General features: G+C 42.7%; 1 protein-coding gene across 6 annotated transcripts in view; it reads right to left on the bottom strand.

The window, feature by feature from the left end:
* Positions 1 to 4,628: 4,628 nt before the first annotated feature.
* The window catches only part of LOC106608296 (choline/ethanolamine transporter flvcr2b), a 66,261-nt gene continuing 52,761 nt past the window's right edge, over positions 4,629 to 18,128 (bottom strand). The window contains exons 8-11 of one of the 6 annotated variants that reach the window (XR_014392760.1): positions 17,207 to 17,288; positions 13,328 to 13,383; positions 8,077 to 8,229; positions 4,629 to 7,193 (exon numbers count right to left, since the gene is read on the bottom strand). Coding sequence is in view for 3 of the 6 variants with exons in the window: in XM_014206162.3 (XP_014061637.1) it covers positions 8,137 to 8,229; positions 13,328 to 13,383; positions 17,207 to 17,318 (261 nt within the window). In the remaining 3 variants the exon portion in view is untranslated. Of the gene's footprint in view, positions 8,230 to 13,327; positions 13,384 to 17,206; positions 17,319 to 18,128 lie in introns of all 6 variants that reach the window. The other 5 variants (XR_006770373.2, XR_001329426.3, XM_014206163.3 and 2 more) reach the window with 5 other exon arrangements.

Here is an 18,128-nt window from a genome sequence, read left to right on the forward strand (position 1 = left end):
ATGTCCCTGTTCAGTATGGGTTGATATCCATGTCCCTGTTCAGTATGGGGTGATATCTATGTGTTCAGTATGGGGTGATATCTATGTGTTCAGTATGGGGTGATATCTATGTGTTCAGTATGGGGTGATATCTATGTGCTCAGTATGGGGTGATATCCATGTCCCTGTTCAGTATGGGGTGATATCCATGTGTTCAGTATGGGGTGATATCTATGTGTTCAGTATGGGGTGATATCCATGTGTTCAGTATGGGGTGATATCCATGTCCCTGTTCAGTATGGGGTGATATCCATGTCCCTGTTCAGTATGGGGTGATATCTATGTGTTCAGTATGGGGTGATATCTATGTGTTCAGTATGGGGTGATATCCATGTCCCTGTTCAGTATAGGGTGATATCCATGTGTTCAGTATGGGGTGATATCTATGTGTTCAGTATGGGGTGATATCCATGTGTTCAGTATGGGGTGATATCCATGTCCCTGTTCAGTATGGGGTGATATCTATGTGTTCAGTATGGGGTGATATCTATGTGTTCAGTATGGGGTGATATCCATGTGTTCAGTATGGGGTGATATCCATGTCCCTGTTCAGTATGGGGTGATATCTATGTGTTCAGTATGGGGTGATATCCATGTGTTCAGTATGGGGTGATATCCATGTCCCTGTTCAGTATGGGGTGATATCTATGTGTTCAGTATGGGGTGATATCCATGTCTCTGTTCAGTATGGGGTGATATCCATGTCTCTGTTCAGTATGGGGTGATATCCATGTGTTCAGTATGGGGTGATATCCATGTGTTCAGTATGGGGTGATATCTATGTGTTCAGTATGGGGTGATATCTATGTGTTCAGTATGGGGTGATATCTATGTGTTCAGTATGGGGTGATATCCATGTCCCTGTTCAGTATGGGGTGATATCCATGTCCCTGTTCAGTATGGGGTGATATCTGTGTGTTCAGTATGGGGTGATATCTATGTGTTCAGTATGGGGTGATATCTATGTGTTCAGTATGGGGTGATATCCATGTCCCTGTTCAGTATGGGGTGATATCTATGTGTTCAGTATGGGGTGATATCTATGTGTTCAGTATGGGGTGATATCCATGTGTTCAGTATGGGGTGATATCCATGTTAGGTGGAGAGGTCACAGAGGATAAAAGACAATAGAACACATCTTATACAACCTAATCCTATAACCCCTGTTTCCATCAGGCCTGTAAAGAGTACATACTGAACTAAATCGATCAATCTCTAGGTATGTGTGTGTGTGTGTGTGTGTGTGTGTGTGTGTGTGTGTGGTGTGTGTGTGTGTGTGTGTGTGTGTAACAGCATCACAGTCTGTTTCCATAACGTGTACAGGATACAGGCTCCACAAATCGCTTAATGGAGAGACCGATCGACAGACCAATCTCTAGATGGGTGGGAGTTAGCGCCCAACTAAAAGCCAAAACAGTAGCTTAGCCTCAGAACATGAAGTGGTTTTTTTCCCCTTTTAAAAAAGGGAGGCTCCCTTTTTTTTCTCACCATAAAAGAAAACCCCAGAAAACAACACGTGGTAAACCATGCCACAACGCTGGAACAAATTAGGCCCCAACTGCAGTAACTAATCAACCCGGCCATAATTTACAGGAGAGAGAGTGACACTTAAAGCCACAATCTGGAATTTGTGTTCCAAACCAACAGCTCTCAATCTCAACACACGAGACGACTGGATGGCTTGAAAAAGACCCAATCTGGGATATTTTATTTGAGAGAGTGGTTACATTTCACCAGCCCGGGGGTCTCAATTTAAGTGGTGAAGGCCAGGGCTTGAGATATGTAACCACTCTCAAATTAAAATGTCAAAATATCTCAGATTGTGCCTTTAAAGCCACTGAGCTGTTCTCATGTGTTGAGAGATTTTCCTTTTTACATTTACATTTTAGTCATTTAGCAGACGCTCTTATCCAGAGCGACTTACAGCTTACAGTAGTGAATGCATACATTGCATACATTTTTTTTTTTTTGTACTGGCCCCCCGTGGGAATCGAACCCACAACCCTGGCGTTGCAAATACCACGCTCTACCAACTGAGCCACAGGGAAGACTTTTTACGGTGAAGAGCTGTTGGTACTACAGTATTACACTCACAGGCTGCTGGGAGAGACAGACACCACGGAGTTGAGTGTGACTTAGCACTGTCATACTGGAAAACGTGCCATATGAACAGACCATGTGAGTCCTAAATGATTTCCCCCTATATAACGCTCTACTTCAGACCAGAACCCCATGGAACCTGGTCTGAAGTAGAGCATTATGGGTGGCACTACTATAGGGAGCCACTCAAGGCACCGTGTAGCTTAGCAACAAACTTGTCACACTGGAAAGCGGAACACATGAACTACCCTATAGATCAGGCCTGGGCTACTCCAGTCCTCTGGGGGCCTGATTGTTGTCACACTTTGACCCCCACAGCCCCAGCTAACACACCTGACTCCAATAATCGACTAATCATGATCTTTAGTTAAAAAATGCAATTAGTTTAAATCGGGTGTGTTTGCTAGGGATGATGGGGGAAGTGTGTGACACCAATCAGGCCCCACAAGGACTGGAGTTGCCCAGGCCTGTTATAGATAGAAGGCGATTATGAAAGTTAATGACAAGTGAAAGGGAGGGAGGATTTCCTTCAAGATGGCACTGGCTCTGCTAGGTCTAACAGAACAGAGTGGATTTCAAGCATCTTCCAGATGGTATGTGGTAGGTAGCATATGCTACTATGGTATATTACCCTCAAATTTAAATCTGGACCTTGAAGCCAGTTCCACTGCTTTTTTATTTTACATTCTTCCTCTGTCAGGGACTGATTTTTGACCTGGGACACCATGTTGGTGCAATTAATTACTAGGTAGAACAGAAAAGCAGCAGTAGTCCAAACCTGGGTAAGATTGGAATACTCCTGGTATCAGAGGAGGCTGGTTGGAGGAGCTATAGGAGGACGGGTTCATTTTATGGCTGGAAGAAAAACAAAGGAATGAAATGGTTTCCATTGGTTTAAAACTGTTCCATTTACTCCGTTCCAGTCATTACAATGAACCCATCCTCCTATAGCTCCTCCCACCAGCCTCCTATGCCAGGTATATGCTATATATTGACTTACAGCTGTTTACACGCAGAATGAAACTTTGGAAACTCAACAAAAACAAATCCCAGTGGGATTTTCATTATCTCTTCTGGGAACTGGGTGAATGTGTGTCCCCCAAATTGTGTCACATGGGGCTCTGGTCCAAAGTAGTGCACCATCTAGGGAATAGGGTGCCATTAGGGAGGCAACCAGGAGCAGGGACTTAATGTTACCAACCACATCCCTCTGGCACAGAGCCAGACCACCACTCACTGTCACTTCTCAGTTAGACTCTAAGTCCACAACGCTCAGTGTGAAGAAGGCCGACATGACCAATCATTGGAGAGTTAAAATGTCTTAACTTATTTCATTCATTCCTCCTTTCGGTCTCACTCTTTTCTCCTCCATTTTCTCTAATTCCTTATCCCCCCTTCATTCTCTGTCTCCTCATCTCTCATGTGTCACATCCCCCTCGCTCCCTGTCTCTGTCCTGTTTATGTCCAGCCCAGCACTAGGCCAGGCGTGGACAGTACAGCTCTCAGCAAGCACCATCAAACCCTGCCCTGCCGCTGTTTGAACAGGCAACACAAACAAAGCTCCCTCCGGGCTCCATGATATGCTGGTACAGCCCAGCTCCTCTACCCTACCACAGAGCTCCTCTCCCTGGGTATATCCTCTCACGGTCTCCCCGTAACCTGGGGATAACTGCCTCGTTGCTACCAGGCTTTGATGTAACCACCTGACATGGATTTGTTCTCAAATACAAGGCACCTGCATCTAACAGCGCTGTAGATGGGAAAACACACACACACACACACACACCCTGTGCTTTTACTGTCTCCAATAGACATAACAGGCCCCTGACCGGTCAATGTTATGACTGGAGATGGGGCTGGATCAGGGAGGGAGGGAGGGGCTGGATCAGGGAGGGAGGGAGGGGCTGGATCAGGGAGGGAGGGGCTGGATCAGGGAGGGAGGGGCTGGATCATGGAGGGAGGGGCTGGATCATGGAGGGAGGGGCTGGATCATGGAGGGAGGGGCTGGATCATGGAGGGAGGGCTGTGAGATGGGGCTGGATCAGGGAGGGAGGGGGGTGTGGGATGGGGCTGGATCAGGGAGGGAGGGGGGTGTGGTATGGGGCTGGATCAGGGAGGGAGGGGTTTCTGTAAATCAGTCCTGAGGCAACTGGACTCAACCATAATACACCACTGCAAAGAAAGACAAATCAGATGTGGTATTAGCAGCACCTTAATCCAAACCTACTCCGTGTCTACCGTCACAGCACTGGAGGAAGATGTCTAGCAACCCTCCTTGCCTAATATATGTTAGTGGAGCGGTTTCATCATCAGTCCCTGGAGCATTTTTATTTTTTTACTATTAGTTCACAGAATTACAATGTCGCCACCTAGTGTTCATGAGGTATATCCGTTCTGTAAAAGGCCAGTCTGGCAGCAGGCATGTTATGCTAGCAGGGTGTGATGATAAAAATGTATCTTACAGATTCAACATTGAAGGCTCTGAAATAGTTTAGGAAAGCAATCTTTATGACAACAAAAATGTCAGACATGTCACATCTATTAAGGTAAATAAATACTGCATGTTCACTGAACAACTGTTATACACAACTATAAATCAGGTGTTACTATAAAAGTAACAGATTAAAAAAACAATACTCAATCCTCAATACTACCGTTCATTAAGTTAACAATAATGCACCTTAGAAAAATAATCATCTTTTTTTAATGGTCATCAATATGTCAATTTATATTTTTACAAGTAATCAGCATTTGTAAAAACATTTCTCCAAGGAGAAATGAGCATTTAAAAAAAAAAAAGACAAAATAGCAAAAACAAAAAGGTCAATGGATACATTTTGAAAAGTGTTCCATGTCTTTGGGATAGTTTTAGTAATACTGACGCAACTGAAACCTTGAGAGATTTTTTTTTAAAGTATATATATATATATATATATATATATATATGTCGCTAAAAAACACATACGGTATGTACACACACACACACACACACACTACCAGTCAGAAGTTTGGAAACACCTACTCATTTAAGTTTTTTTTGTTAAATTTTTTGTTACATTGTAGAATAATAGAAGACATCAAAACTAAGAAATAACACACATGGAATCATGTAGTAACCAAAAGTGTTAAACAAATCAAAATATATTTTATATTTGAGATTCTTCAAAGTAGCCACCCTTTGCCTTGATGACAGCTTTGCACACTCTTGGCCTTCTCTCAACCAGCTTCATGAGGTAGTCACCTGGAATGCATTTCAATTAACAGGTGTGCCTTGTTAAAAGTTAATATGTGGAATTTTTTTCCTTCTTAATGCATTTGAGCCAATCAGTTGTATTATGACAAGGAAGGGGGGTATACAGAAGATAGCTGTATTTGATAAGAGACCAAGTCCATATTATGGCAAGAACAGCTCAAATAAGTAAAGATAAACGACAGTCCATCCGGAATTATTTTATAATGTTGACAGTTTCTTCAAGTGCAGTCGCAAAAACCATCAAGCGCTATGATGAAACTGGCTCTCATGAGGACCGCCACAGGAAAGGAAGACCCAGAGTTACCTCTGCTGCAGAGGATAAGTTCATTAGAGTTACCAGCCTCAGAAATTGCAGCCCAAATAAATGCTTCAGAGTTTAACAGACATCTCAACATCAACTGTTCAGAGGAGACTGCAACAATTCGACCATGAAGGCCTGATTCATGCAAAGAAACCACAACTAAAGGACACCAATAAGAAGAGGAGATTTGCTTGGGCCAAGAAACACGAGCAATGGACATTAGACCGGTGGAAATCTGTCCTTTGGTCTGATTTTTGGTTCCAACCGCCGTGTCTTAGTGAGATGCAGAGTAGGTGAACGGAAGATCTCTGCATGTGTGGTTCCCACCGTGAATCATGGAGGAGGTGATGTGGTGGTGCTTTGCTGGTGACACTGTCTGTGATATATTTAAAATTAAAGGCACACTTAACCAGCATGGCTGCCACAGCATTCTGCAGCGATACATCATTCCATCTGGTTTGCACTTAGTGGGACTATCATTTGGTTTTCAACAGGACAATGTTCCAACACACCTCCAGGCTGTGTAAGGGCTATTTGAGAGTGATGGTATGCTGTATCAGATGACCTGGCCTCCACAATCACCCGACCTCAACCCAATTGAGATGGTTTGGATGAGTCGGACTGCAGAGTGAAGGAATTTCTGTAAACAAGTGCTCAGCATATGTGGGAACTCCTTCAAGACTGTTGGAAAAGCATTCCTCATGAAGCTGGTTGAGAGAATGCCAAGAGTGTGCAAAGCTGTCATCAAGGCAAAGGGTGGCTGCTTTGAAGAATCTGAAATATTGATTTGTTTAACACTTTTTTGGTTACTACATGATTCCATATGTGTTATTTTTTAGTTTTGATGTCTTCACTATTATTCTACAACGTAGAAAATAGTAAAAATAAAGAAAAACCCTTGAATGTCCAAACTTTTGACTGGTACTGTATTTCAACTTTGACATTATGACCAAAAATCTAAATGTAATCAATTTTAAATGCAGGCTGTAACGCAACAAAATGTGGACAAAGGGGTCTGAATACTTTAAGCCAAGGCACTGTGTGCGTGTGTACATACATAACATATACATACACACATTTCTCTATAAATAATAAAGAAATGGTATTTGTACAATTAGGCATAAATAGTGGAAGACTTAGGCTGCGTTTCCACAGGCAGCCCAATTCTGATCTTTTTTCCACTAATTGGTCTTTTGACCAATCACGTCAGATCTTTTTCAGAGCTGATCTGATTGGTGAAAAGACCAATTCGTAAAAAAAAAAAAAAAAAAAGATCAGAATTGGGCTGCCTGTGGTCATAAACTGGTGCGTGTGTGTGTGGGTGTGTGTGTGTGTGTGTGTGTGTGTGTGCGTGTGGTGTGTGCGGTGTGTGTGTGTGTGTGTGTGTGCTGTGTGGTGTGTGGTGTGTGTGTGTGTCCAGCAGATCGTCCGTCTCTAAAACCTGGTTTCGTCGAGGACTGCGGGGGCAGAGATGTTCCCATCCTCTGGGTCTGACGGGACCTGTCAATCAAAAACAATCCACCAATCACATTCCAACTAAACACTATTCTGATTAGGGTTGTAAAATTCTAATAACTTTCCCAGAATCCCCAGGTTTTCCAGCTGGAGAATTCTCTGCTTATTCCCTTCTGATTTCTAGGCATTTTACAACTGGGATTTCAGGAAATCTGGGAAGTTTACTAGAATTTTTTTTTTTTTTTTAATCCTGATGCAAAACACAAGCAGACTAACTGTTTGAGTATCCATAGCAACACAACAGATAAATAACTAAAAGAACAAAAACAGAACACGCTACATAAATATACACATACAGGTACTAGGAACTACACATACAGGTACTAGGAACTAGGAACTACACATACAGGTACTAGGAACTACACATACAGGTACTAGGAACTACACATACAGGTACTAGGAACTACACATACAGGTACTAGGAACTACACATACAGGTACTAGGAACTACACACACAAAAGGTTAAAGGGTTAAAAGATTATCACATACATCTTATTCTACATACTGTAGGTGAAAATAACCAGTGTCTAATCATGTAATTTGGAGCGTGGAAAGTTTAGAGGGAAGTGAAAATAGAGCAACAACAGGATTGAGATGAGGGGTGGAGGGTTACGTTTTAAATTTCCCCCCAAAAACTTTGATCATCTAAAGTCCATTTTTAGCAAAAATTAAAGATTATTTTAGTAGTACAAAGCTTCCAGGAAATTCCTGGTCAAAAGTGAAAGGTGTACAGGAGAGTGAATCCTAACTTAAGACTTGGTCATGCACGGATGTCGAATGGGGAGACTAAAGAGGAAGCTAGGATTCACTCCTAAGAGAATAATGACAGGGAAGCGTGTGGTGATTATTGGTTGGCTGTGCCCCTACCTTTGCCCGTCTGAGGTTCGAGCTAAGAGTGTAGGGGTAATAGGGTATATGGGTTAGTGATCAAGCCTGAGGAGAAGCAGAAGGGCAGTCTGGCTTGTTGATTAGAGCCGTGGTCCCGTAGTCCTGCTGCTGCCCAGAGAGCTCTCCGTCTGCCTGGAACATAGTCTTTTTAAAAATTCACCTTCAATTTTTACATCAGGGGTTAATGGAAGTACTATCATGTTATCATCGCTGTCGGGAAGAAAACCTTGCATCGCCAAAAATGATACTTCTCAGGAAAAAAACTAACAAAAAAACAATCCTCCATGTACGACGTTGTAAACAAACGGCAACACTTGACACTCAGTGTCATAACACGTCACGACACGATCATAATCATGTCATAACAGCTGACATAACACTGTCATGACCCATATATTTACAATTATTCTGACATATATTGGGTTATTTTAAGGCTGCTTACATATTTGGTATTTTAGTAGGATCCCCATTAGCTGTTGCAAAAGCAGCAGCTACTCTACCTGGGGTTCATTAACTACTGTACATTCAGCAGCTACTCTTCCTGGGGTTCATTAACTACTGTACATTCAGCAGCTACTCTTCCTGGGGTTCATTAACTACTGAACATGCAGCAGCTACTCTTCCTGGGGTCCATTAACTACTGAACATGCAGCAGCTACTCTTCCTGGGGTTCATTAGATACTGAACATGCAGCAGCTACTCTTCCTGGGGTCCATTAACTACTGAACATGCAGCAGCTACTCTTCCTGGGGTTCATTAGATACTGAACATGCAGCAGCTACTCTTCCTGGGGTCCATTAGATACTGAACATGCAGCAGCTACTCTTCCTGGGGTTCATTAACTACTGAACATGCAGCAGCTACTCTTCCTGGGGTCCATTAGATACTGAACATGCAGCAGCTACTCTTCCTGGGGTTCATTAACTACTGAACATGCAGCAGCTACTCTTCCTGGGGTTCATTAGATACTGAACATGCAGCAGCTACTCTACTTGGGGTCCATTAACTACTGGACATGCAGCAGCTACTCTTCCTGGGCTCCATTAACTACTGAACATGCAGCAGCTACTCTTCCTGGGGTTCATTAACTACTGAACATGCAGCAGCTACTCTTCCTGGGGTTCATTAGATACTGAACATGCAGCAGCTACTCTTCCTGGGGTTCATTAACTACTGAACATGCAGCAGCTACTCTTCCTGGGGTTCATTAACTACTGAACATGCAGCAGCTTCTCTTCCTGGGGTTCATTAGATACTGAACATGCAGCAGCTACTCTTCCTGGGGTTCATTAACTACTGAACATGCAGCAGCTACTCTTCCTGGGGTTCATTAACTACTGAACATGCAGCAGCTTCTCTTCCTGGGGTTCATTAGATACTGAACATGCAGCAGCTACTCTTCCTGGGGTTCATTAACTACTGAACATGCAGCAGCTACTCTTCCTGGGGTCCATTAACTACTGAACATGCAGCAGCTACTCTTCCTGGGGTTCATTAGATACTGAACATGCAGCAGCTACTCTTCCTGGGGTTCATTAACTACTGAACATGCAGCAGCTACTCTTCCTGGGGTCCATTAACTACTGAACATGCAGCAGCTACTCTTCCTGGGGTTCATTAGATACTGAACATGCAGCAGCTACTCTTCCTGGGGTTCATTAACTACTGAACATGCAGCAGCTACTCTTCCTGGGGTTCATTAGATACTGAACATGCAGCAGCTACTCTTCCTGGGGTTCATTAACTACTGAATATGCAGCAGCTACTCTTCCTGGGGTTCACACAAAACATGATCATACAGAATGACATTGTTGATTTAATCAAATAATTTGTTTCCTGCCAAGAAGTTTCCTTTTGTTTGAAAGTTTGTTTCTTATATACGTTGTTGTTGTAATGAATACTTTAGTCATGTTTTTGATTATTATATTTTAAATAAATTGTAGAAAACACACTATAACAGTAATGAAGCATTATAACCATCATGTGTCACTTTATTTGGACTAAATAAAAACACACTTTATGAACACTGTCAAGAAGCATTAAGACCTTCATAATCATCTAAGCCAGATTGGCCTATCCCGTACAGGCCTATCCCGTACAGGCCTATCCCGTACATGTCCTTATATCAGTCAAAAAGGTGTCTTGTCCTGCTCCTGCATTCATCCCAGTCATCAGCAACAGAGCATTGGGGCCAGAAGAGGACTGGCCACCCCTCATAGCCTGGTTCCTCTCTAGGTTTCTTCCTAGGTTTTGGCCTTTCTAGGGAGTTTTTCCTAGCCAACGTGCTTCTACACCTGCATTGCTTGCTGTTTGGGGTTTTCGGCTGGGTTTCTGTACAGCACTTTGAGATATCAGCTGATGTAAGAAGGGCTATATAAATACATTTGATTTGAAATTTGATTTGATTGGGGTAGGTGCATGTCTGACATCAATGTGTGCTCAATTACAATGATCATTTAATATGGTCAATTTTAGAAAATGTTATATAACATACTGTTGACGAGTAGATTATGGTGTAATGGAATGTTGTGTGGAAGGTTTTGTGGGTTTTGACACTTGTCAGTGTCATAACCAGCCATAAAATAAAGCTATATACAGTGCATTCTGAAAGTATTCCGATCCCTTCTTTTTCTACATTTTGTTACATTACAGCCTTATTCTAAAATTGATAATTCATTTTTTTCCCCTCATCAATCTACACACAATACCAATTAATGACAAAGCGAAAAACAGAAATACCTTATTTACATAAGTATTCAGACTGCGATTTGAAATTGAGCTCAGATGCATCCTGTTTCCATTGATCATCCTTAGATGTTTCTACAACTTGTGGTCATTTCAATTGAATGGACATCATTTGGAAAGGCACACACCATGTCTATATAAAAGGTCCCACAGTTGACAGTGCATGTCAGAGCAGAAATCAAGCCATGAGGTCGAAGGAATTGTCCGTAGAGCTCCAAGATAGGATTGTGTCGAGGCACAGATCTGGGGAAGGGTACCAAAACATTTCTGCAGCATTGAAGTTCCCCAAGAACACCGTGGCCTCCATCATTCTAAAATGGAAGAAGGTTGGAACCGCCAAGACTCTTCCTAGAGCTGGTCGCCCGGCCAAACTGAGGAATCCAGAGAGGAGGGCTTTGGTCAGGGAGGTGACCAAGAACCCAATGGTCACTGACAGAGCCCCAGAGTTCCTCTGTGGAGATGGGACAACCATCTCTGCAACCCTCCACCAATCAGGCCTTTATGGTAGAGCGGCCAGACAGAAGCTCCTCAGTAAAAGTCACATGACAGTCCATTTGGAGTTTGCCAAACGGCACTTAAAGGACTCTCAGACCTTGAGAAACAAGATTCTCTGGTCTGTTGAAACCAAGATTTGGTCTGAATACCAAGAGTCACATCTGGAGGAAACCTGGCACCATTCCTACAGTGAAACATGGATGGCAGCATCATGCTGTGGGGATGTTTTTCAGTGGCAGGGAATGGGAGACTACTCAGGATCGATTGAAAAATGAACACAGCAAAGTACAGAGAGATCCTTGATGAAAACCTGCTCCAGAGCACTCAGAACCTCAGACTGGGGCGAAGGTTCACCTTCCAACAGGACATCAACCCTAAGCACACAGCCAAGACAACACAGGAGTGGCTTCGGGACAAGTCTCTGAATGTCCTTGAGTGGCCCAGCCAGAGCCTGGACTTGAACCCGATCGCACATCTCTGGAGAGACCTGAAAATAACTGCGCAGCGACGCTCCTCGTCCAACCTGACAGAACTTGAGAGGATCTGCAGAGAAGAATGGGAAAAACTCCCCAAACACAGATGTGCCAAGCTTGTAGCGTCATACCCAAGAAAACTTGAGGTTGTAAGGTGCTCACACATGCTGCCTTGAGTCCTTAGCTTGACAGGCAAGTGCAGGGGAGTGCAGAGGGAAAGAAACTCCCCAAATACAGGTGTGCCAAGCGTGTAGCGTCATACCCAAGAAAACAAGGCTGTAATCGCTGCTGTAAAATGTGATATTTCCATTTTTGTAAAGACAATTCTGCAAACCTGTTATTGCTTTGTCATTATGGGGTATTGTGTGTAGATTGGTGAAAAAAAACAACTATTTAATCAAGTTTAGAATAACGATTTAACGTAACAAAATGTGGAAAAAGTCAAGGGGTCTGAATACTTTCCGAATGCACAACAGTTTTAAATATATGTCATGACAGTTATGACCATATTACGACAGGTTACGATAAGTTATGTCAGCTGTTATGACCGTGTCATAACGTTTTATGGCGCAGGATGTCAAGTGTTACCAAAACAAACATACATTTACGAAACTTCAGAAGTTATTTTGAATTGAGGGGCGTTACTGCTTTCAATAAATGAAGAAAAAAAAAACATTTTTGGGGCAAATGGAGATACTAGGTTTTCCAAGAGCGACCTGATCTGATCATCCTATTGAGGTCACCTATCAAAGTGGTCAAATTTTACGTCTTCTGACTTACTGGAATAAACGTGCCCGTCTGTGAGATATAGATAGATAGTAAGGGGTTATTAACACACACACACACACACACACACACACACACACACACACACACACACACACACACACACACACACACACACACACACACACAGGACGTTAAACAGACACACACACACACACACACAGGACGTTAAACAGACACACACACACACACACACAGGACGTTAAACAGACACACACACACAGGACGTTAAACAGACACACACACACACACACACACACACACAGGACGTTAAACAGACACACACACACACACAACGTTAAATAGACACACACACACAGGACGTTAAACAGACACACACACAACGTTAGACACACACACAGGGCGTTAAACAGACACACACACAGGGCGTTAAACAGACACACACACAGGGCGTTAAACAGACACACACACAGGGCGTTAAACAGACACACACACAGGGCGTTAAACAGACACACACACACACACACACACACACACACACACACACACACACACACACGACACAGAGAACATTAAACAGACAGACATGCAATTCAGCATGAGACAAGTTATTCTAGGAGCAACAGCAAAATACTGTAAGGTGACTTTCGGAGCATACTGCACCAGACATGCATACATAGCTATACAGAAATTGATTTAACACACACACACACACACACACACACACACACTGCCCTAACCTCCCCCCTCAACCAGCCCCCCACACTTACAGCTGCCTTGGCTAACTGGTTGGCCTTCTGTCTCTGCAGGTCTGACTTGATGAAGCCTGGAGAGAAGAAATTCATTTCTTAAAAAGTGGACATGCATGTTTAGGATTTATGTAAGACTAGTAAGTTGTGTGCCAGCCATTTTGATGCCAGCCTGCAACACATCACCCTTCAGCAGATCTCTATACAATTCCATGAACAGGTGTTATACGGTTCAGGTCAGTGGTGTCCAATTAAGACCTAGACAACCAGGTGAGGGTTCCCAACGAATCAATTAAGACCTAGACAACCAGGTGAGGGTTCCTAACTAATCAATTAAGACCTAGACAACCAGGTGAGGGTTCCTAACTAATCAATTAAGACCTAGACAACCAGGTGAGGGTTCCCAACTAATCAATTAAGACCTAGACAACCAGGTGAGGGTTCCCAACGAATCAATTAAGACCTAGACAACCAGGTGAGGGTTCCCAACGAATCAATTAAGACCTAGACAACCAGGTGAGGGGGGTTCCTAACTAATCAATTAAGACCTAGACAACCAGGTGAGAGTTCCTAACTAATCAATTAAGACCTAGACAACCAGGTGAGGGGGGTTCCTAACTAATCAATTAAGACCTAGACAACCAGGTGAGGGGGGTTCCTAACTAATCAATTAAGACCTAGACAACCAGGTGAGGGGGGTTCCTAACTAATCAATTAAGACCTAGACAACCAGGTGAGGGGGGTTCCTAACTAATCAATTAAGACCTAGACAACCAGGTGAGGGGGGTTCCTAACTAATCAATTAAGACCTAGACAACCAGGTGAGGGGGGTTCCTAACTAATCAATTAAGACCTAGACAACCAGGTGAGGGGGGTTCCTAACTAATCAATTAAGACCTAGACAACCAGGTGAGGGGAGTTCCTAACTCATCAATTAAGACCCTGACAACCAGGTGAGGGGAGTTCCTAACTCATCAATTAAGACCTAGACAACCAGGTGAGGGGAGTTCCTAACTAATCAATTAAGACCTAGACAACCAGGTGAGGGGAGTTCCTAACTAATCAATTAAGACCTAGACAACCAGGTGAGGGGAGTTCCTAACTAATCAATTAAGACCTAGACAACCAGGTGAGGGGAGTTCCTAACTAATCAATTAAGACCTAGACAACCAGGTGAGGGGTTCCTAACTAATCAATTAAGACCTAGACAACCAGGTGAGGGTTCCTAACTAATCAATTAAGACCTAGACAACCAGGTGAGGGTTCCTAACTAATCAATTAAGACCTAGACAACCAGGTGAGGGTTCCTAACTAATCAATTAAGACCTCGACAACCAGGTGAGGGGAGTTCCTAACTAATCAATTAAGACCTAGACAACCAGGTGAGGGGAGTTCCTAACTCATCAATTAAGACCTAGACAACCAGGTGAGGGGGGTTCCTAACTAATCAATTAAGACCTAGACAACCAGGTAAGGGTGGGCATTCCTAACTAATCAATTAAGAACACGACAACCAGGTGAGGGGAGTTCCTAACTAATCAATTAAGACCTAGACAACCAGGTGAGGGGGGTTCCTAACTAATCAATTAAGAACACGACAACCAGGTGAGGGGAGTTCCTAACTAATCAATTAAGACCTAGACAACCAGGTGAGGGTTCCTAACTAATCAATTAAGACCTCGACAACCAGGTGAGGGGAGTTCCTAACTAATCAATTAAGACCTAGACAACCAGGTGAGGGGAGTTCCTAACTCATCAATTAAGACCTAGACAACCAGGTGAGGGGGGTTCCTAACTAATCAATTAAGACCTAGACAACCAGGTAAGGGTGGGCATTCCTAACTAATCAATTAAGAACACGACAACCAGGTGAGGGGAGTTCCTAACTAATCAATTAAGACCTAGACAACCAGGTGAGGGGGGTTCCTAACTAATCAATTAAGAACACGACAACCAGGTGAGGGGAGTTCCTAACTAATCAATTAAGACCTAGACAACCAGGTGAGGGTTCCTAACTAATCAATTAAGACCTCGACAACCAGGTGAGGGTTCCTAACTAATCAATTAAGACCTAGACAACCAGGTGAGGGGAGTTCCTAACTCATCAATTAAGACCTAGACAACCAGGTGAGGGGGGTTCCTAACTAATCAATTAAGACCTAGACAACCAGGTGAGGGGGGTTCCTAACTAATCAATTAAGACCTAGACAACCAGGTGAGGGGGGTTCCTAACTAATCAATTAAGACCTAGACAACCAGGTGAGGGTGGGCGTTCCTAACTAATCAATTAAGACCTAGACAACCAGGTGAGGGGAGTTCCTAACTAATCAATTAAGACCTAGACAACCAGGTGAGGGGAGTTCCTAACTAATCAATTAAGACCTAGACAACCAGGTGAGGGGAGTTCCTAACTAATCAATTAAGACCTAGACAACCAGGTGAGGGGAGTTCCTAACTAATCAATTAAGACCTAGACAACCAGGTGAGGGGAGTTCCTAACTAATCAATTAAGACCTAGACAACCAGGTGAGGGGAGTTCCTAACTAATCAATTAAGACCTAGACAACCAGGTGAGGGTTCCTAACTAATCAATTAAGACCTAGACAACCAGGTGAGGGTTCCTAACTAATCAATTAAGACCTAGACAACCAGGTGAGACTTCCTAACTAATCAATTAAGACCTAGACAACCAGGTGAGACTTCCTAACTAATCAATTAAGACCTAGACAACCAGGTGAGAGTTCCTAACTAATCAATTAAGACCTAGACAACCAGGTGAGGGGGGGTTCCTAACTAATCAATTAAGACCTAGACAACCAGGTGAGGGTGGGCGTTCCTAACTAATCAATTAAGACCTAGACAACCAGGTGAGGGTGGGCGTTCCTAACTAATCTGTGAGGGGTGAAAACCCGCAGACACTCCACCCTCAAGGAGGGGAGTTTGATACGTGGATCAGGTGAATACATTTGTTTCACTGAGGAAAGGCAGTTGTGTTGCTTGTCAAATAGCATGAAGGAATATTCCCTGTAGCAAAGACAGTAAGGTACAGCTTCCACTAGAGGGCACTCAATACAAAAAGGTACACCGTACTACGACATGCACAGTACATAAATCCTTCAATAAAAAAGCTGGAACGACTAATTCATAACACAGTGGTTTATGACTTTGTTAATATTGCAACACTGCCTAGTGCATTAGCTATGGTTCAGATTGACAAGCCAACTCATGACCAATTATTTACATGTTTAATCTAACCTTTATTTAACTATAGTTTACCTTAAATACTGCCCATGCAGTAACCCTCTGTCGCTGACCTTTAACCCTTCTAGTCATACAATCATTAACATAAATGAACCTGGGACTTTAGCCCTGGTCTCCAATAACCAGTATGTACTTTAATAAGAGGAGTTTAGGGCTCATTGATTTATAGTTCTCCCCTAAATACTGTCAATGCAGTAACCCTCTGGACTGACCTTTAACCCTTCACATCATTAACATTATCATCTAGTGCAGGGTTTCTCAGACCCCCACTGGGTACACGTTTTGTTTTTTTCCCACAGCACTACACAGCTGATTCAAAGAAATCAACTAATCATCAATCTTTGATCATTTCAATCAGCTATGTAGTGTTAGGGTCCAGAGGACCGAGTTTAGGGATAGTCTATTGTCACGTTGGTGAACTTGGACTTCAGCCCTGATGTTCTCCAGTAGCCAGTATGGATGTATTTAAGGAATAACACAGCAGCTCTCAGGAGTTAACCCTTCAGGCACAGTAGGCTCACTTTCCTCTCATGTGGGTGAATGTGGACTTGGACTACAGTAGCCAATGGCACCCTATTCCCTATGTAGTGGACTACTTTTGACCACCATCATTATTATTATTAGAAAAAGGTATTTTACCTGTGAGGACCGATCCGATGAAGAGGAAGACGCAGAGGAAGATGTTTCCTGCCAGAGTCCCGTAGTTATCTATGATCTTCCCCTGGCAGATAGTGAACATGATACCAAACACCTATGTATGTGTGTGTATATATATATATATATATATATATATATATAGAGAGAGAGAGACAGAGAGACAGAGAAAGTGAGTTATCAATTATCTTTCCTTGACAGATAGTGAAAATGACACCAAACACCTGTCGGGGGAAGTGGCCCTCTACACCAGTAGTTCCCAAACTGTGGGGCGCACCAAATGTATCACTGCCATACTTAAACTGGTTAACAGTGTTGGGAATAGGCTATTTCCCTGACATCTGGAACTATATATATATATATATATTAAAAAAAACATAATAATTATATAAATGTAAAATATATATATAAAAATACAAATTTGACCCAAACAATTATCGTGGTATTTGTGTCAACAGCAACTGGGTGGAAATATTCTGCATCATCACGAACAGCAGATTACTGCACGTTCTGAGTGAACGACATCCTGAGCAGAAGTGAAATTGTATACCAAATATCAGACCATATTTAGATCTTACACACCCTAATTGATAAACATGTACATCAAAACATAAAATTCTCATGCTTTGTAGATTTCCAAAAAGCATTTGATTGAAATTGACATGAAGGTTTTTTACTGAAATGAATTTAAAGTGGTGTGGCAGGAAAAACATGTAATCAAATCAACGTACACTAATAACAAATGTAGTCAACATGAACATGTTTATTTTCCCAAGGGTGAGGAGTAAAACAGCGGAACAAATCCAGCTCAAGTATATTTAATATCTAGATTAATGAAACGGCAAAAAAAACAAAACACTAGAGCAAATCAACAGCCCCCGGTCTCATTCTTAGCGACACAGATGCC

Source organism: Salmo salar, chromosome 06 (genome assembly GCF_965601325.2).
Source record: "Salmo salar chromosome 06, fSalSal1, whole genome shotgun sequence".
In the NCBI taxonomy this organism is placed as follows: Eukaryota; Metazoa; Chordata; class Actinopteri; order Salmoniformes; family Salmonidae; genus Salmo; species Salmo salar.